Consider the following 21984-nt stretch of genomic DNA (forward strand, 5'->3'; position numbering starts at 1 on the left):
TCCCCCAGGTGACTCTCCCATTCCCCACCCTTCCCGTCTCCGTCTCTCCCTCTCCCTTCACCCCCTCCCTGGATATCAGTGCACTAAACTTAAACAGGTTTCTAATTCCTTTAGCAAACAAAAATTGAGAATTTTGTTTTTCATATATGTTGGCTTTTAGAACGTTTTGGAGAATTCAAAGCTATCGGATCGTCCCATGCCTGGATTGCTTACATTACACTGCAATAAGCAGATGTGGTTATAAACACTTGTTAAAAACATAATTTAACATTTTCAAATAAGGTTGTAAATCAGAAGGCAGAAATAGATGCAGGAGGCCTTTTGAAATGGGATGATTTTCCAAATGGGACCATTTATCTGTGAGCTTCTGAGAAGGCCAGGAAACAAATACCTTGGGATGCATAGCTCTTACCTGATAAAAGGAACACACAGGTTCATCTGAGGAGCCAACTCTTCTGTTTTCAGGAAAAAGAATAATGTGGATTTTTATATAAATGCTGGTTGATGCTTTTAGCCAATTTTATGAAAGGTATAGAAATTGTCACGATGTCTCATGTTGACAGGAATGACTGGAGGCTCCTTAAGCCTGATTTCTACGAGAAGCTAGGATAATGTAACCCAGATATGTAGTTTTAGATCCTGTCTCCTAAATCATTGCTGGGATTCAGAGAACTTGGACTGGGAATGGCTAATATGTACTTTAGCTTTTCTGGCTGTTTTAAAAGTACAGATTCCTGGCCCTACCTAAGCCCACTGATTCAGAGTATCCAGCAGAGGGGCACCCTGGGGAGTTGGGGGTGCTGCATCTTCTCAAGATCCCAGGTGAGTCTGGTAATCAGTCTGGTTTGGACATCAGTGGTTCAGTGTCTCTCATAACCATCAGGTTTCTTCACATTTCTGACAAATGTTTTTGATTCACAAAGGAATCCCGATTATCTCCTAACATGCCAGGCTTCTAGACTACAGAGTACACACACACACACACACACACACACACACACACACACACACACACACACACACACACACACAGAGGTTTAGGTACTAAATATACATCAAAGAGTTGGTTTTCTTGGTGGAAATTTTTGGGGCTTGACATTGTTGCCTGCCAGAGTGGGGATCTGAGATGTGTCAAATGTTTTCAAAAAAGAAAGGAAAGAAGGAGGGGATAAAGGAGTGAGAGAGGGAGGGAGGGAGGAAGCAAGGAAAGTGTTTGATGGAGGCCTCAGTGTTTTGCACCAAGTTGGACTGCAGGTGATTCCAACTAGATGCTTCAACAACTACTGAACTTCACTTTGGGCCCTAAGCGTTGATTTTAGCACACTGCATCACTCTTAAAGGAAGGGGACCACAGTTATTTGGTCTCCCAAGAACTTTATATAGCGAAAATTTATATAAAGGGAATAAATCTTTTTTTTTTTTTAAGTTTGTTTATTTATTTTGCAAGAGCAGGAGGGGGAGGAAGGGGGCGGAGAGAGAATCCCAAGCAGGCTCCACACTGTCGGCGCACAGCCAGACTCAGGGCTCGATCCCAAAAACTGTTAGATCATGACCTGAGCCAATATCAAGAGTCAAACGCCTAACTGACGGAGCCACCCAGGCAACCCTAAAGGGAGTAAATCTTAATCTGCCCTCAAAAACAAAGACTTCTCTGAATGTACTTTACTATCATTCCCTTTTCTAAATACGAATACTCTGGAATAAAAATCTAAAATCAGAGGATGTTCTAATAAAACATTATTAAATGATAGGAAATAGAAGTGCACTAAAATTTAACATCAGAAATTGGAAGTTCAATGCAGGGTTAGGAAAAGATATTAAGCATATTTTATCAGAATAAAAAGAGGAAAACTAGAAAAGGAGAGAGAAATTGAATACACAGAACCTCTAGCACACTGCTAGTGGAAGTGTAAAATGATACAAAGGGCTGTAGAATGAATGTGTACCCCCACCCCCTGCCAAAATTCGTATGTTGCAGCCTTAATCCCCAATGTGGTGTCTACATTTGGGAGTTTAAGGAGGTAAGAAGGTTTAGATGAGGTCATGGGGGTGGAGCCCCCATCATGGGATTGGTGAGAGCTCAGGCATGCCCACTCCTACTCTCTCCCCCCCCCTTCCCACCCTATCCCAGGTCTCCATCACAGAGGACACAGCCATCTGCAGACTGGGAAGAGTGCCCTCACAATACACCAGATCTGCTGGTGCCTTGATTTTAGAATTCCTCACCTCCAGAACTGTGAGAAATAAATATTTGTTATTTAAGCCACCCAGTCCATGGTATCTTTGTTATATTAGCCTGAACCAAGATACAAATACTTTAGGACACTGTTCAGTAATTTAACTCAAAGATATGTCTTGGGTGCCTGGGTGGCTCAGCTGGTTAAGTGTCCAACTTTGGCTCAGGTCATGATCTCACCGCTAGTGGGTTAGAGCCCCACGTCGGGCTCTGTGCTGACAGCTCAGAGCCTGGAGCCTGCTTCAGATTCTCTCTGCCCTCTCTCTCTCTCTCTGCCCTTCCCCCACTCATGCTCTGTCTCTCAAAAATGAATAAATGTTGAAAAAAATAAAGGGGTGACTGGGGGACTCAGTCAGTTAAGCGGCCAACTTTGGCTCAGGTCGTGATCTCACAGTTCATGGATTTGTGCCCTGTGTCGGGCTCTGTGTTGACAGCTCAGCCTGGAGCCTGCTTCAGATTCTCTCTCTCTCTCTCTCTCTCTCTCTGCTCCTCCCCTACTAGCGCTCTGTCTCTCAAAAATAAATATTTTTAAAAAGTAATTAATTAAAAAAAGTCAAAGACAGGTCTACCCTGTGGCCCAGCAATTCCACTTTTGGTGTATATGTAAGAAAAAATGAAAGCAGACTTGCAGGAGAATGTTTATAGCAGCTTTGTTCATAATGGCCCAAACTGGAAAGATACCAAATATCCATCAATTGAAAAAAAAAGGTAAACAAACTGTGCGATATTCACACAATAGAATTCTATTCAGAGACCAAAAGGAAATACTGCAGCATCATGGATGAAGAAGCATTATGATAAGCACAAGAAGGAATTACTTCAACTGATTGGCAAACACAGAAATGTGATACTATCCCAAAGAAAGCTTAAACTTAATTATGTTATGTGGTTAGGAACTGAGATTTCCAGCAAGAGAGAAAAGACTAGAAATCTAGATATATAAAATCTAAGAAGACAGATTCTTTAAATTGGCAGTATTGGTATATATTCAATATATATTTTGTCTTAAAAAAAAAAAAAAGAAGAAAGAAAGAAAAAGGATTTCCTAGCTCAGTCCACTAAAAAGACCTAGAAGAAATATCCAAACAAGAAGCAATGAGTAGGTCTGTGCCTCGATTATGGTCTCTAAATAGCATTCCCTATGAAAAGAACCACAGTTCCCTGAAGGAATGGCTGTTTCCAGGTCTAGAAAAGAAAATGTATTAGATGAGCCTGAAATACTTTATTATACCAGAAAACAAGAGAATCATCAAACACTCCTAGGATTGTGTAATAAGGACATGGGGGCCAATATGAAGACCTCTAGCCGAAGTCAGACAATTTAACATTGGAAAATTGTCACAGTGGATAGAAACAACATTGAACGCTAAAGTTTACAAGCTTATAATATTAACAACAACAAAAGCCTCATTGGTTACCTTTGGGAAACAAGGCATAAGCCAAACATCTATCCTGCCTGTTCTATATGAGCTATATGCCTCAGGATTAACTAAATGGGTTTCTTTTTAGATGTCCCACAATTCAGAAGTAATGATAAAATCTGAGTATCACCTTTTCACAACTCCTAATAAAATAATGGATCTAGGTGCGATTATTACAGGATGGTAAAATTATTAGGTGAAGATTGATAGGAAACTTTATAAAGGATGGTTTAAGAGGACAACACCTAAACTCAACTAATTAATCTTAATATATTAAAAAGGGATGGATAGAAGAATGTACCTCCTGATGTGATGCAGCACAAAAAAGGTAGTACCACCTAAGGATTCTTCCAAACAAAGTGAAACAAAACCAAAGAACTTGAATCTAATTAACTTTACAGATCTAACTACCAACTTATAGGAATACAAGAGAAAGATTTTTCTAAGAATTAAATGATACCAAAAATGAGGGAAATTCTCAAAGAAAACTGTTCTGGTTTTTTCAACAACTAAAAAGTAAGAAAACAGAGGAAGAACCTGCGGATTTAAAGAAACCTCAGAGACATTTGAACCAAATGCAACTTGTAGATTTTGTTCAGATTCCAATTTGAACAACCACCTGGAAAAGTAATTAGAAAACGATTAAAGACATTTGAACACTGGACTAGATTTGATATTAAAGAATTTTTAAATTTTAAGATGTAACAATACTTTGTGGTTTAAAATCCTCATATTTAAAATCTAAAATGAGGGGCACCTGGGTTCAGTTGGTTAAGTGTTCGACTTAAGCTCAGGTCATGATCTTGCAGTTCCTAAGTTCGAGCCCCAGGTTGGGATCTGTGCTGACAGCTCAGAGCCTGGGGCCTGCTTGGGATTCTGTGACTCCCTCTCTCTCTGCCCTTCTCCTGCTCGCCTCTCTCAAAAAACTTCTCAAAAAAAATTATTTTTAAATAAATATTTAAAAAAATAAAAAAAAATTTTAATCTAAAATGAGGGGTGCTGGGGTGACTCTGTCAGTTAAGCATCCAACTTCGGCTCAGGTCATGATCTCACCGTTAGTGGGTTCAAGCCTTGCATACAGCTGGCTCTGTGCTGACAGCTCAGAGCCTGGAGCCTGCTTCAGATTCTGTGCCTCCCTCTCTCTCTGCCCCTCCCCTGCTCACACTGTCTTTCTCTCTCAAAAATAAACATTAAAGAAATTAGAATATTCTTTACAAAAATAATAAGATCTAAATGAAACATTTTCATTAAAATGAGATAATTTTAGAGATAACTAGAGATAAAATTAGAGATAGAGATAAAATTAGAGATAATACTAAATTATTTACAGATGATATTATATGTTTAGAATTTGCTTTAAATTTGGGAGGGGTGGGGCACTTAGGTAGCTCAGTGGGTTAAGTGTCTGACTTCGGCACAGGTCATGATCTCACAGTTCGTGAGTTTGAGCCCTGCGTCAGGCTTTGTGCTGACAGCCCAGAGCCTAGAGCCTGCTTCGGTTTCTGTGTCTCCCTCTCTCTCCGCTCCTCCCCCACTCGCGCTCTTTCTCTCAAAAATAAATCAACGTTAAAAAAAAAAAAAAAAAAAAAAAAAACTTTGGGAAGGACAATAAAAAAACAGGAAAACAATAAAGAGAAAGTAAAAACCAAAAGTTGGTCCTTTAAAAAGATCAACAAAACTGACAAACTTTTAGCTAGATTGACCAAGAAAATAAAGAATACTGAAATTACTAAACTCAGAAAAGAAAGGGGCATTACTACTGAAAATAAAAAGGATTATTTTATGGAATAAAAAGAGAATATGATGGACAACTGCATGCCAGCAAACTGGATAGATAACCTGTATTAATGGTCAAATTCCTAGAAACATACAACGTATTAAAATTTAATCATGAAGAAATACAAAATATGAATACTTAAAACTACTAAGAAAATTGACTCAATAATCAAAAACCTCCCAACAAAGAAAAGCCCTGGATAGATTCACTAATGAATTCTACCAAAGATTTACTGAAAAATTAACACCAATCCTTCTCAAACTCTTCCAAAAAAGTTAAGAGGAGGAAACACTTCCTAACTCATTCATTACCCTGATACCAAAGCCAGACAAACTGTACAAGAAAAATACAGGCCAAGATGAATTTTGATGCAAAAACAAGAACACCTCAACAAAATACTACCAACAACTAATTCAGCAACATACTGAAAGGATTATACACCATGAACAAACGGTATTCCTGGAATGCTAGAATGGGTCAACATGCAAAAATCAACTTAATCCACATTAATAGGATGAAAGGGGACAAAACCACACGATCATCTCGGTTGCTGCAGAAAAAGCATTTGACAAAACTCAACACACTTTCATGATTAAAAATAAAAAACAACAATAAGCTAGGAATAGAAGAAAACTTTCTCAATGATAGCCATAATATATGAAAAGCCATAGCTAAAGAATGCCATTCTTAGTGGTGAAAGCTTCCCCCGAAGGTCAGGAATAAGACAAGGATGTCTAATTTTACCACTTCTGTTCAACACAGTATTGGCAGTTCTAGCCAGATCAATTGAGCAAGAAAAAGAAATAAAAGACATCTAAATTAGAAAGAAATCAAGTTATCTTTGTGCAGATGACATGATTTTATATGTAGAATATCCTAAAGAGTTCCCCTGTCCCCCAAACCTGTTCAGGCTAACAAATGAATTCAGCAAAGTTGCAGGTTACAAAAAAAACACATAAAAATCAGTTGCATTTCTAAATGCTAACAATGAACTTTTGGAGAGGAAATTGAGAAAACAATTCCATTTATAATAGCATCAGAAAGAAAAAAAAATGCTTAGCAATAAACTTAAGGAAATGAAAGACTTGTACAAAAAAAAAAATATATTGCTGAAATTAAAGAAGACAAATAAATGGCAAGACATCCCATGTTCATGGATTGGAAGATTTGATATTGTTAAGATGTCAATGCCACCCCAAATAACCCACAGATTTAATGCAATTCCTATCAGAATTCCAATGGCATTTTTTGCAGAAATAGAAAACTCTGTCCTAAAATTCACGTGGTATCTCAAGAGACCCTGAATTGCTAAAACAATCTTGAGTAAGGACAAAGTTGGAGAACTCAAACCTCCTGACTTCAGACCTTACTGGAAAGTTACAGTAATTAAAATACTGTGGTTCTGGCATAAGGACATACAAACCAATGGAATACAGAGCCCAGAAATAAACCCTCACTTATGTGGTCAATCGATTTTTGACAAAGATGAGAAGACTATTCAATGGGGAAAAGATAGTCTTCTTCAAAAAATGTTACTGGAAAAACTGGATGCCCACATGCACAAGAACGAAGTTGGAATCTTACACCATATGCAAAAACTAATTCAAAATGGATTAGAGACTTCAATGTAAGAACTAAAACTATAAAACTCTCAGAAGAAAATCTTCATGACATTGGATTAGTCAAGGGTTTCTTGGGTATGATGCCAAAAGCACAGGCAAGAAAATAAATTCAACTTCACCAAAATTAAAAACTCAAGAGTGGAAAGACAACACATAGAATGGGAGAAAATACTGGCAAATCATATATCTGATAAGGAGTAATATCCAGAATTTTTAAAAAAATCATATCAAAATATAAACAACCCAAAGTAAAAATGGGCAAAAGACGTGAACAGATATTTCTCCAAAAATAAACAAATTGGCCAGTAAACACATGAAAAGAAGCTTAACATCACTAGCCATTAGAGAAATGCAAATCAAAACCACAATAACCCCTCACCCTCATTAGATGGCTAATTAAAAAAACAAACAAAAAACTCAGAAAACTACAGTGTTGTAGAGGATGTGAAAAAATTGGAACACTTCTGCACTGCTGGCTATTACGTGAAACGGTGTGTCTTTGTGAAAATAGTTTGGCAATTCCTCAAACACCTGCATAATTACCACATAATTCGTCAATTCCACTCTTAGGTATGTTATCCCAAAGAACTGAAAGCAAGGACTCAAGTAGATACTTAGGAAACAATGTCCAGAGCAGCATTATTCTTCATAGTAAAAAGGTGAAAGAAACCACCACAAATGTCCATAGACAGATAAATGGGTATCAAAATGTGGTACACACATACAATGGACTATTCAGCCTTAAATAGCAATGAAATTGATATATGCAACAACAAGCACGAACCTTTAAAAGGTTATGCAAAGTGAAATAAGCCAGACACAAAAAGAAATTTTTGATTCCACTGCTATGAGAGACCTAGAATAAGCAAATTCAGAGGTAGAAAATAGGTGTTACCGGGGGTGGGAGTACAGTGAATGTACTTAATGCAACTCATACATTTAACAAATCGTTAAATGACAAATTTTATGTGTATTTTTCTGCAGAAAACAAAAAACCCAAAAAACCTTAACGAGTTAGTATTTTTGATCCACATTCCAGTTTTAGAACCGCTCATTCATCCTCTGTGACTGGGCTCATTTAATACCTTCACCTTATCTGAATGGCTTGATTTACCAATACTCTGTCTCCTTTGGTCTTGACTTTCTCCCTACAGGCCAGAATATGGAAATTAACTTTGTGATCACAAAATTTAATTCTAAACATCATACATATAGATGTCTTTCTTTACACCAAGTGGGTATTAATGGCATTCTTTTTGAGCTGTGGCCATCCAGTGTGTCTGTCACTCCCCCCAGTGAGGGTTTAGGAGACCCTGTACAAAATAAGATTTAGCCTACTGTGCATTTTCCAAAAGTTAGCTGTCTGGGTGGTGTCTGTGGCCACATTAACCAGGCTTTTAGCTTTTGTAAAAACCACTTCTTTAACCCTCTCTCTCTGCCCCCCACCTCCATGCATGTGTGCGGTCTCTCTCTCAAAAATAAACACACACTAAAAAAAAAAAGTTTTAAAAGCGGTAAAACAAAGAGCCCAACAGAAAAGAATGGTCAAACAATATGCCGTAGTACGCAGGAAAAGAAATTACAGTGGTCAATAAAACATACGAGAGCATGTTCAACCTGAGATAATGCAAGCTGTCATTTTTTCACAGACCAGATTTAAGTTTGATGAGGAAAGAGAGGGAAAAAAACACACTTATACATTTATTTTTCATAGGAGTTTAAAATTCCTTTTTGGATGGTAACATTTATTAAAAGTTACATAGCATACACTCTTTGACCTATCAATATTCACTGCAAAGAATTTACACTCTGGGTATACTTATAAAAGTGTGTGTGGTGTGTATTAACTTCCACAGTATATTCTGTAATGTCAAAACATGAGAAATAAATGAGCATTAGGAGCATATGCAGATCACAGAATGTTACCAAACCTGTTCAAAAAAGTAACATGGAAATGTTAAGATACCAATTATCTGGTGTACCATCTTTGTGTAAACTTGAGATACAAATATATAATCAAATATAAAGGTATAAAAATTTAATATAAACTGAATGCATATATATGAATGTGTATATGTATGCAGCTAATATTTTCTGGAAGGACCTACAAAAAGCAACCGTGGTTAACTTTGGGGAAGCAGTGGGTAAAAGCCTTTCCACCTGATCCCATTCTGTTCCATGTACATTTCTAACTTGGGCACCATCTCTGCTTCTTTTTCTCCCTCCTGGCTCGCCCCAGTGAGAAGGCAGCCCTGCCAATCCTGAGTTTGTTTCAGGAACGAACTGAGTTCAACACCTGTAAACACTCACCACAGGAAGGTATAGATCAATGGTTCTCAGTTCTGACGGCACACAGAGAGGCCTTAAAAAAACAAAAATCACAAAAAACAAACCTGATATCTGGGCCCAAACCCAGACTCTGAATTAGTATGGGGTGCATCCTTGCACTGGGATTTCTAAAAACTCCCCAGGTGATTCTAATATGCACCTGGCCGGGGGGGGGGGGGGGTGAGAACCACCAGATGTATTTAATTATTCTTCAATGACAAATAATGACCTAACGAGCTGCTGATTACAAGAATTAAGTGTCTTGAGACCATGGGCAGAGTCACCAGCAGTACCGCCCACATTAGGAATTTGAGGCCCAAATAAAAAACACATTGATATGCCACACACCAGTCCTGCTGTGTGAACACTTAGCTAATTGAAGCGGGTCCTGTTTATAGGGATTGTGGACTGTGCTGGTTTACTTCCTCATACTGTTTTTGTTTTACAGTAGTAACTAGTTTAAACATCACTGTCCTCCCACATTAGCCTTTTACAAATTTAACTTAACAACAGAAGACAGATACCTCTACCTAAATATGATATATACATGAAAACCCATGTTGTTGTTCTGTTAAATTTTGTTAGCTACATTTTCAAAGAATTGTATCCTGGCAATATTTGCTTAAAGGGTGAAATATATGTAAGTACTTCCAAAGAACCAATTTAGCAAGCAAATTTACTAATCCTATGCCTAACTTTCCCATTAAGCAAGATAACAGCCATATAAAATATATATTTTTGCAAGAATATAGCTGACCCAAAGAAAGGGAAAATAGCAAATTCCAGAAAGAACTGCTACATAAATATTCACAAACTTAGACATGCTCTACATTGCTATCACTTAAGCAAGATTTCTTTAGCCTAAATGATTTAGAGGAAAAAGTCTCTTCTCGAGTGTAAAATACACATACACACGCACGCACTCACGCATTCTCTCAAGATGAGCTCAGTCTTTAGAGTCTTAATGGAAACAGTCTTAGTCTCCTAAACAGAACTTGTAATTAATATAGTAAAATGAGCTCAACTTGAGGGTCTTCAATGAGCAGTTTTAGTTTCCAAAATATAATTTGAATATAGAATTCTTTAAAAGTAGTATCTGAAGAGTTAGCTATCATATATATATATATATATATATTTACTTTATTACAAGATATTTTAAAATTTGGGCAGATACAATTAGGACAGAAAACCAGCTTCATACCAAAAATACACTTTCAATTACTTTATCAAGCAAATAAAAACAACTTTCATTTATTTGCTTTTTTTTAGAAGTTAATGTACAGTAAAAATTTAATATTGTATATGAAAGACATGTAATTAAGCATACATACAAAAGAAACACGTATTGAATGTTCAGAAACAAAAGTAAAAATAAATAGCAATGATAAAACTTTGAAAAAAAATAATGCACATTTCCGTTGTGGAAAATACGATTCTTAATTAATATATACATAGTTATACTTAATAGAAAGCCATCTCTTTAAAATTGCACAAACATGGGACCAATAAAGCATTAATTTTTATGGCATGTAATACTATAATCCTAGGGCAGTTTTCTGCTTACCTCCAAGACATACAAAACACCTAGGTCTGTAATATAATGAAAGGTATGCTGTTCTGTTTGAGAAAGATTGTCTTCCTCAACTCTCATTAACCTGTAGTAATCCTACATAAGGCTGTACAGGAAATTTCACAAAAAGAAATATTCAACAATTATTGTGCCCACTCCGTGCTGACTAGGCAGCCAAAAATGGGCTTCAAAGTAGATGTGGTGGGACATTTAATATTTTTGATACTTTTTTATACTAAAGATCATTTCTTTGTTCTATAAAAACACTGCATTTAACCATGATTGGCAGTCCTGACACAAGGAAAATCCTGGCAAAATGGATGGAGAGCTTCTGCTTACCTTATTTCCATGAATAAAATATTTCAGGAGATAAGAATTTATAGAAAAGAAACATTACGGGTCAATTCACTTACAACTTCTCTTATCAGGAGTATAATTCCATTTTTTAAAAATCCTGTTTAAACTTCTCTGTAAGAAAACCAAAGGTAACATTTCCATCTGTAGTATGGCACAGCCCTCACTTCAGAGAAAAATACTTTGGGAACCAGAAAAGATTGCACAAAGGCTAGGGGCAACCTGAAGAGCTCTTGGCGAAAAACACTGAAGTCCTCTAGGGGAATAAAAAAATATGTGCAGACTTAATTACAAATATTTACATTTCAAAACCGAATCTTGAGTTAGCTATTCAGCTGCTCAGTACCAATGATTCACAGGCATTTCAAAAGGTGTGATAATGTGTCCACAGTATTTGTGACCACACTTGAATGCATAGAATACAGTAGAGATTATGGTTCTTCAGTCTGTTACCTATCATATCTATAAAACAAAATTGTTTACATTTTGAAAGCTGTACAACCAAAAAGATTAAGCAAATATTTTTATTATCTCACATAAAATATACCTTAGGTACTACTGATTTCACTCATTTGTTCGACAACTTGCCCTAAAATTTCATCAACCACATCAACATCGTAATTCACTTGCTGAAGATCGAGATCAGGTACAATCATGGCCAACAGCTGTCCTACGTTAACTCGAAGAGATCGAAGTTTGAGGCTGCAAATAGAAATATTACATCTATTAGATGAACGTCCTACCACAGTTTAATATTCACATGGAGCCTAAAATTTAAGTGATACATGAAGTCGCTTAACTTAATAATTTAATACGTAAGTATTCATCTCTTGGTAAGGAGAGTGTTTCATAAAACTAGTGGCTCTGGTTCCAACTAATACGATTTTAATTTGCAACTGAAGAAAACATGGGACTGGTGAAATACATTTAATTGCAAGATGTTATTTATAATATAAAATATTATCACCTGGAAAACAGTAGGGGTATACTAGTGAGAACGCTAGTCTAAGAATAAGAATGCATCTCTTTGGGGGCACCTGGGTGGCTCAGTTAAGCAACTGACTCTTGATTTCAGCTCAGGTCATGATCTCAGGGCTGGTGAGATCCAGCCCCCCGTCAAGGGGCTCTCTGCTTGGGATTCTCCCTGCCCTTCCCCAGCTCGTGCCCTCTCTCTCTCTCGCTCTCAAAAATAAATAAATAAACTTAAAAAAAAGAATGCACCTCTGAATTTCAGCTTGTGAGGAAAATAAAAACGGATTTGTTCTCTAAAACATTTCTATGAGATACCGTCCTTGTGTAAGAGGAAAAGGAAGTGATTCAAGGGGTCATAAACTCACAAAACTTTGGGCTAAATAATGTTAAACAAGTTTTTTTAGATGCAGGACCTCCCTGGACCTTTCATACACTAAAGTTCACAGGCTGCCCATTTTACTATGCATTTATAGGGAATGGTGTTTTGCTAAAAATACTGGGAATCTCTGGATTAGATGATCATTATCATTCCTTCCAAATGAAATACACATATCTGAGTATCAACATCCTAGACTTTAAATACCTACAATTATTCAGCAGCCTTTGCTTCAAAAGACTGAGTGAAACCAAGGGCCTGAATGTTACAGTTGCTCTTATTCCGTCCCCCTCCCCCTCCCAAATGAAGGCAGCCCACATTTACTTAAAGATACTGACCTAAGGTGGAAATCTCTGAAGAGTCAAGATACTCATCCTTGGGTTGACAATGCACAGAAATGTGATTTTAAGCCTGTTTTGTGAGCTTACAGGGTAAAGTTCTGTTGGTCCTTAGACAAAATTTTACATCATTCCCACGCCAGCCATTTTTTGTCCAAGCTTCCCCACTCATCTTCGATCGGAGGCCCATGGTTCAAACGCGTTTCTGCTTTGCTTTTCAGAAGTTATTAACCATTCTATATCCTTACCAAGAATATCCTCTTTATCATAACCACAACTTTTTATCTACATGAAAAGTTGGCAAAAGACTAGTAGGACCCAGTGACCTCTTACATGTCCTTTTCTTTAAGTCTTTTGATTGTCCCTGGCTGATTCCTCCTGTCCACCGGACATGCCACAGATTCTTATTTTTAGTGTACAGAACAGCACTGTCCAAGAGAAAGATTCTGAACTCCATACGCAATTTAAAATGTTCAAATAGCCAAAGTAAAAAGTAAAATGCGACTGTAAACATAACTGTAGTTATACATGTAACCCAATGTAACTAAAATATTATTTCATCACATAATCAAAGTACATTTTTTTTTTTTTTGATGTTTATTTTATTTTGGGGACAGTGACCGTGAGCAGGGGGTGGGGAAGTGGGGCAGATAGAGAGGAGGGACAGAAGATCTGAAGCAGGCTCCACAATGACAGCAGCGAGCCCAACATGGGGCTCGAACTCATGAACTGTGAGATCACACCCTGAGCTGAAGTTGGACACACAACCAACTGAGCCGCCCAGGCACCCCTCAAAATATGTTATTAATGAGATATTTTACATCCTTTTCCTTTTTCATACTAAAGCTTCAAAATTTTATTTTATTTATTTATGTTTATTTATTTCTGAGACAGAGACAGAACATGAGTGGGGGAGGGGCAGAGAGAGAGGGAGACACAGAATCGGAAGCAGGCTCCAGACTCTGAGCTGTCAGCACAGAGTCTGACACGGGGCTCGAACTCACAAACCGTGAGATCATGACCTGAGCCGAAGTCGGTCGCTCAACCGACTGAGCCACCCAGGCACCCCAAAATTTTATTTTTTATTCTATACTTAAAGCACATCTCAATTCAGACTAGCTAAATTTCAAGTAGTATATACCTATACTATTTTGGAAAGCACAGGTTTAAAAGATCAGTTTAAAAAAAAAGTAAATAAAAAATAAAAGATCAAAGATCATCAGTTACTCAAAGATCAGTGTGCAAGAGAACCATCTTAGAGATTGTTTAAAAATTTCTAAAAAAGTTTCCAAAAGTTTAGGGGGCGCCTGGATGGCTCAGTAAGCGTCTGACTCTTTGATTTCGGTTCAGGTCATGATCTCACGGTTCATGAGTTCAAGTCCCGCATCAGGCTCTGTGCTAACAGCACGAAGCCTAATTGGGATTCTCTCTCTCTCTCTCTCTCTCTCTCTGGAAAATAAATAAACATTAAGAAAAAAAGTTTCCAATTAAATAAAGTACACTGCAGTCCAAGGATATGCATTTCTACAAGCACCACAGATGCCTGGGGTTCCCAGAAACATCGCTTCTGAGCCTTAGCCCTCCAGGCTTTTCTGTACTGCTCTGCTCCATGTGTATGAACAGATTTACTGAAATCCTTCAAAAACTTAAGTTAAAAAACAAGGTAATAATATAACTGATGTCAAGAGACGATGGCAGGAGATCATTTCTCAACAGTGCCTTTTCAGTCTGCAGTCATCCTGTATTAGCAGGAAGAGTTGCCCAGTTTGGGCCCTTAACGGCTACTTTCAGATGGTAAGACATCAACACATCAGCAGCACCATCACCCTCGCCCACCTGAACGTCTGCCTCCCCTACTCTCAGCACTGAAACAAAACCCCAAGCCCATAGGGTAACCGTTCATTTACTATTTTCTTATTTTCACAGAAGACTTCTTCCTACTAACCACCTGAACTATGGCAATTTTTAGTAACTTTGTGATTACCTAAAAGTTAAGACTGGGAGGTCACAGAGTAAAATGAGGACAGCAAACCATAAAGAAATGGGGCCAAGAACAAAAGTAAAAGAAATCCAGGTGAAAAAGTAAGTTTCACGAAATAGTCCCTTGTCTTTTAGTCATGGCCAAATCCACCCTCTTCCGTGATAGCTAACCCCATTTCCACTTTTCCCCAAACAGCATTCCAAATCACTCTAACCAACCACCCGCGCTTTATTTATTCCTTCCAAATTCCTGTGTCTCTTAAGCTGAACTTCCACTGTTCTTTCCTAGAAGGGAAGGATGAGGATGTGTACTTCTTTTGATTGAACAGTATCTGTCTGATGTGTGCTTGCAAATAAATATCACGCTAACCACGCGGGCCGCCCCAGAGGAATGCCTGGTGTACTATTACCTTTCCCCGTCAGTATAATTTACAGACTCCTCAATGTTACTTGAAGTTGAAACATCTGCTCCTAACTGGTGATTTGTGGATTTTAATTGTTCAATTTCAGTTTTCAGTTCTTCACATTGTGAACGCATTTGTGATTTTTCCATTTCCAATAATTCAACCTGACAAAAAAAAAATTTATTGAGTGTAAAATTTAGAACTAATGCCAAAGTGCAAATTTAAGCTAAGACATGTAGAAAACCTGAGTGATGAACATTACCATCAAAAAAGGGCAAAAAACCCACAGGAAAAAAAAAAAAAGCTTCCTCTGTTTGGTGTCACCTCGACATTTCGTCACACTGGAAACAATACCAAAGTGGCTCTCATTTCTCGCACACACTCACCAGCTGGAAGCTACAACAGAAAGCTTATATTGATTTTTATATATTTTGTCATCTGGCTCCAAGCCAATACATCAAGATGAATGTTCAGATGAGCTGTTACGTCCGCATTATTTCCAGGAAGAGGGGGCAGGAGAGCAGCACACTGCTGTTTCCGAAATCTTAGCAGAAAAACCCTTCTTTCAAACGCCACATTAACAGGATACGTAAAATACTTGTTTTTGGAAGAAGCGACCCAAATTTGAATGGAGAGTACACACAGAAGCTACTACTTGACGCCTGACACCTACCATTTTTCTCCTTCTCCTTCAGTAAAGGAACCCCTGAATAAAGACTACAGTTCCAAGGCGCCCATTAGCCAGGTGGCTAAGTTCTGACAGGTGGAACGTAAGCGACTTTCAGGGACCACACCCCTCCTCTGTCCTGCTGCTTGGAATGTAGATATACGAGGACTAGACCCGGAGGGCCACCTCCGACCATAACTGCATGCGGAGAAGCGAAGCAACAACGTAGGAGCCTGCTGCCTCTGAGGCCTGCGGAACCGCCAGTTGGATGTTCGTCTCCGTCTCCTGCCAGCAGACCCGATCGTAACTAATACAGGCTGTCTCTATAAAATGAGGACATCATCCACCTTGTGTGGTTTTTGCAAGGCCTGTTAATAATGGATGTTAAGTTCCCTATATTTAGTAACTGAGTGCCTCAATGGGAAGGAGAATGGTATTCTGAGCAGGACAATCCTTCATTATCTAGAAATTTCCAGTACCCTATAGTAAATTTACCATACCTGTCACTACGTTAAAATTCCCGTAATGCCCATCTCCTCAACACGTTTCCATATGCCCCCAGGACCGCCTCCCCAGCTGAGAAGCAGTGGGGTAGCAGAGTCAATAAACAGGTTGTTATGTAATCTATTCTAATCTAGCCACTGGCAGCTCTTTATGCTTCAGATGCCCGGGGACTCCCATGACTCCTACCACGCTGGCTGACACACTCACCTCACTTTTATACTGGTCCCTCTCCGCAGTGCACTTGTCCAGCTGTCTAAACACGTCATCCAGCTGCACAACCATTTCGTCCACTTCGCTTTTGCTCTCGCTGTTGGAACACTGACTGCACTCGGCCTTTACGTGTTGCAGAGCACTACACTGTTTCTTCAGCCTTTCTATTTCTTCCAAAGCTTGCCGATACTGAGACACCACGTGGTCCGGACTTTCAGATTTGCCATTAATACTTTCAAGTAAAAACACAGCATCAGTTTCGGTAGACTGATGGCACGTCTCCTTCTTCACGTATTTGTCGTTCAGTTCCAGTATCCTCTGTTGTAACCCTTTGATTTGGTCAGTGAACGCATTACATTGTCTCTTATAATTTTCTTTTTCTTGGGTCACTAGAAGCAGCTCATTTCTCAGTTCATTTAACTGGCAACCCGCATCAGCCGCAGATTTATCAAAGGCTTCCTGGGTGTCCTGTGTTTTGCCTTCAGCTTCCACACAGGAGGGCAGCGCAGCCGTGTCATTTCTGGCATCTATGTCATCTTCAAGGGTTTCCTCCTTTTTAACAACTACACCCGGGACTTCAGTCTGGGTGGCCGCAGTAGTTCCCTGATCACACCGGGATGATGAGGCGCCCGATGAGCTAGTCTGGCCACAAGGCTCCTTCTCGGCCACGGGCTCCACCTGCAGGCCACTGTGCTCCATGTGACTCTGTTCTGATTTCACTTCAATATCATGATCTACTGCAGGTTTGGGAGTACTGTTTTCTTCCAAGATGATGACATCTTCATCGTCATCATCTTTATAAGCTGAATTTTCAAATGCTTGATTACTCAATCTCCGAGTCTTGGAGTTCAGAATTGACGAACGAGTAGAAAGTCTCCGTTTCAGGCTGGAAAACATTTTATATAGAAAATATAAGACTATACAATATAGAAATGAACAAAACAGATGACCTTGAAGCAATCTAACGATCTTAAAATTCTAAGAAATGTCCGTGCTCGTTTAAAAAAATGACACAGTACTCCTCGATGATTTGATGAAGTAAAGAGGATTTTCTCCTTACACAGTGGAGGAAACAATTAGACTACTGAGGCTGCTTTAAAGTACCAGCTCTACATACTGCCAAACATCCCTTCATTTGATGTCTCTGGGCATTTCAACGTATCCACGCCCAAAATGGAGCTCCGCAACCCAGCCAGGTCTATTGTTTGTATCCGAGCGAGCTCTCGGCTCTGCACCATTCCCGTTCGCTCACTGTAATTTTTACCAGTGTTCAGTGATCAGAGGGGAGCCACACCAAGTAAACCAGCATACCCTATCCTTCCATTTTCCCTGCAGTAAAAATCACCTCATTTTGCTCATCAGCTTGGTTTTCTTTGAATTTACCTCCAACCGATTGTCTTTTTCCCCCCTTAGAGTGATATCTGTCCTGGTTTGCTGTTTGGGTCCTATGTGTTAGCCCTCATATTTCTCCATCTCAAGGAAGGTTCTTCTTCTGCTTGGCTTTACTCTCTCATAGCAAGGGGGCACAATCTCCAATAAAATCTTGAGAAAGGGTACACAGGACATAAAAAATATAAAACTTTACATCCTGAAAAGTATCTTTATTCACTTCTCAATTTTATGGCCTGCTTGGTTTTTATAAAGCATCATTCCAGGATCATGTACCATTCAGTGTTCCTGCCATTCTAATTCCTGATCTTTTAGCAGGTAACTTGTGTTTTCCCCTCCCGAAAAAAATTATTTTCCCTTGTGTTCTAAAATTTCATGATGTTTCTTAGAATAGATCTTTTTCTTTGTTTTTTTTCTTTTACGTTTATTCATTTTTGAAAGAGAGAGAGACAGACAGTATGAGCAGGAGAGAGGTAGAGAGAGAGGGAGACACAACTCGAAGCAAGCTCTAGGCGCCACACTGTCAGGACAGAGCCCAACGTGGGGCTCGTCTCACCAATTGTGAGATCATGACCTGAGCCAAAGTCGGACGCTTAACCGACAGAACCACTCAGATGCCCCAGAATGGATCTTTCCCCAGACATTTTTGCTGAGTATTTGGTGGAAGTTAAGTCTCACGCTACTTCCTCCTCTTTGTTTTCTCCGATTTCCCAATCTGAAATTCCTTTATTGAGACATTGGCCCTCCTGTATCTTGTCTTTTCCTTTTTCTACCCTCCACCTGCTTATCTTTTCTAAGTATGTGTCTGTTCAACACCTACCCACCTCCCAGTAAATTCCAAAGGTTTCTGCTACTCCCTTTGTTTCAGTTGGTACATGTGGTGATCCCTGCCTATCTCTATGTTTCAGAGTGAGGCTGAATGGAAGCAGTGAGGGCTGGCCCTGTGATTCCAAGCGTGCTCCAACTCTCAGCACCGTCTAGGGCTTTTCTCTTGGGAGACTGAAGAGGGGAAGAAGGAAGGGGGATTTCTTGCCATTTAGTATTCAAACGTTCCCTTACCCCTCCTGTTTCAGAAGAGCCGTTCCCCCACACCGTCAGCAGTGAAACTGGCCCAAAAAGAAAATGTCTTGCCTTCTGACAGAGAAGTCACATCAACAGACTTGGCAGGTTGTGAAGAGGTCTAGAGAACGACTCTTCCTTAAACTCTCAAATAAGCCTCCTGTACTCACCCATTTTCTACCTTAACAAGTACTCGATGCTTCCGAGTTTAGAGCATGCCTGGGCTTCCATGGAGTTAATCATTTAACTGGGAGCTGCCCTATTTTTCTTACCAGGCTAATTGCTATTTATCATTCTTAAGATTCAGTTTCGGTACCACCTTTCCACAGTCTTTGGCTTTATTCTTAAAGCTTCTGTTTTTCTCAAACTCAAACTGCAAATTCTTCAGGCTTTAAAAATTAATGAAAAATTTCTATTCTCTTCTTCTACTTGGATGGAATAAATCACTTTAAAGAATAACTTCCATTATCTTTTGTCTGTAAGCTTTACAGATTTTGTTTTTTCTTACTTTGTTTGGAACCATCTTTAAGAAGAGAAGCCAAAAATATTAAGGAGACTAGTTACAAAAAAAAATTCACACAAGTTCTTAGTTAAGTAGCAACCCAGCCCCCAAATACGCCTCTAAAATGTAGGCTACAAACAGCAAACTATTTTAGAACATGCCCTCCTGATGTATATACGCATAAAAGCAATACTTTCTCATCTTTTTGGAGGTCAAAAATCCCTGAGGATTTAATGAAGGCAAAAAAACCTCTCAGAAAATCCCATCCCGCTATCTCAGAGAACCTCCTTTCAATGTTGGTTTTCCAACAAAAGACCAAGTATAATACAGTCAGTCTGATGCCCTAGTTTGTTGGTATCCTGTTTTCTTCTTCACCTGTGTTCATTCTATTCCCTCTGAATGGGCCACCTGCACAGAGAACTGCTTTTAGAATTTCAGGAACCAAGTACTGTATCTCATTACAAAGCCTTTCCTGACCAGTCAAGAGACCTAACTGTTCAATTTACATATCACTCATACATTTCTTTCTCTCTCCCTCTCCATCCACTCATCCAACATACACAGCTTGCCACGAGCTAAGAACTTACAGGTCACACCTGACATTATAGTGTCATATTCTATTAACTACTTCATGTTTTTCTTAAATACTGGTAATTCTAAAAGCAGGGACTTTCATACTATATAGAATTTGAAAGAGGTGGAAATTCAATCAAATCCACAACAAATACAACTGATATTTTAAAAATTATTTTAAATAGTTGGCATAAGTGGGGTGGGGGGTTTGTTTAGACAAAAAAGCAAATTAACTTATCCCTAAGACCTCTTACATGCACGGAACTACAGCTTCTCAGAAGGGCATTATTGCCACACAATGTCAAGTGAAGGCTCTGTTTAGTATTCATTCCCCAAATGGAAAAGCGCATTTTAGCCACTGACTTGTTGCTCTCGGGTTCCGACTGGGGTGAACCTCGATGGTTGTTTAGAAGTCTTGTTGTATATGTATTTGCCACTTCTGAAAGATGTCCTCTTGGAACACTTTCCTTCACGGGAGAAAAGCTCTGACTTGACACGGTGGGTGTCCGAAACAAGAGTTCAGCATTAATCTGTTGGAAGGAAAAAATGTGATCTTAAAAGGGCTTTTTTAACATGCCAAGCCCAAAACATGAGATATTATTTTCCCTTCTCCCCTTATCCCAGGAAACACTAAGAACCATCCTAACCATGTAAATTCTTTATGCCACACCAGGGAACAACAAACAGGCCAATAAGCCAAATCCAGCCAAAGAATGGTTTTGCATTTTTAAAGGTGTGAACAAAACAAAGAATACATAACAGAGACTGTATGTGGCCCACAAAGCCTAAAATACTTACTATCTGGCCTTTTACAGCAAGATTTGCTGACCTTGTACTAATATAGGACTTGTCAAGACACAAGTAGAAATTAAGTTTTCTAAGAGAAATAAACTGAAGATAAAGTCAAAGATACTGCCTTTAGAATAAGTAAGCCCACTGTTCTTTTCACCCAGTTCTGTTGTCACCTCCAAACCCTCATCCTTTACATAAGAAAATATTTCAATGCAATCAAAAGCAAACATCCAATTCTGCAGCAGACCAAAGCCTCTTACACAAGAAGCACAGCGCCCTACCCACATACTCAGAAAACGCTCCTTAACCACCATTAAGCACGGAGAAAGAGATGGAAGGGCCAGGAAGAGTGGTCAACAAAGAGAAAGAAACACTGTAGCGCTCCAGGTTGGTACTAGAACATGGCTCCCCAGGGCTTCCTGGGAAGTTTCCCTGACTGCCTATGGAACAGTAAGATTCTTAACCACTTGCCTTTCCTCAGAAGATGCCCCACAAAATAACAAAACTGAACAGTTTGAATCAAGTTGTTGGGTTAGGAAGGAGGGGTGTAATAAAAGGAGTTATGTGAAATGAATGAATGAACACAACCACTTCAATTTGTTGTGTAACAGCTTTAATAGCAAGCTTTCAAACTCAACGTTTGCTAAACTAACCACTACCCAACATAAGACACAGCTATAAAATGGAAGGCTTAATTCATTACCCGAGGGATCATTTCTGGTTGTCGGATCCGGAATTTGTCCTTGTCTCTTAAAAAAAGAAAAAAAAAAAAAGATGAAAATGTATGTAAATTTATTTATTATTTTTCAATTGCTTCCCATTGACATACTTGCCATTTCACTGAGTCACTCAAATAGGTACACTGAACTTTGCTTCAATTTCATTATCATCAGTGGTAAGCCTTAGGCAG

General features: G+C 38.8%; 1 protein-coding gene across 1 annotated transcript in view; it reads right to left on the reverse strand.

Annotated features, from left to right (window-relative positions):
- Positions 1 to 8756: 8756 nt before the first annotated feature.
- MORC3 (MORC family CW-type zinc finger 3) overlaps positions 8757 to 21984 on the reverse strand; it is a 41906-nt gene continuing 28678 nt past the window's right edge. Inside the window, exons 13-17 of the mRNA XM_045501428.1 lie at positions 21778 to 21823; positions 20646 to 20812; positions 16757 to 17645; positions 15385 to 15542; positions 8757 to 12010 (exon numbers count right to left, since the gene is read on the reverse strand). Of these exons, the coding sequence (XP_045357384.1) occupies positions 11857 to 12010; positions 15385 to 15542; positions 16757 to 17645; positions 20646 to 20812; positions 21778 to 21823 (1414 nt within the window). The 3' untranslated portion in view covers positions 8757 to 11856. The remainder of the gene's footprint in view (positions 12011 to 15384; positions 15543 to 16756; positions 17646 to 20645; positions 20813 to 21777; positions 21824 to 21984) is intronic.

This window comes from Leopardus geoffroyi, chromosome C2, assembly GCF_018350155.1.
Source record: "Leopardus geoffroyi isolate Oge1 chromosome C2, O.geoffroyi_Oge1_pat1.0, whole genome shotgun sequence".
Lineage (NCBI taxonomy): Eukaryota > Metazoa > Chordata > Mammalia > Carnivora > Felidae > Leopardus > Leopardus geoffroyi.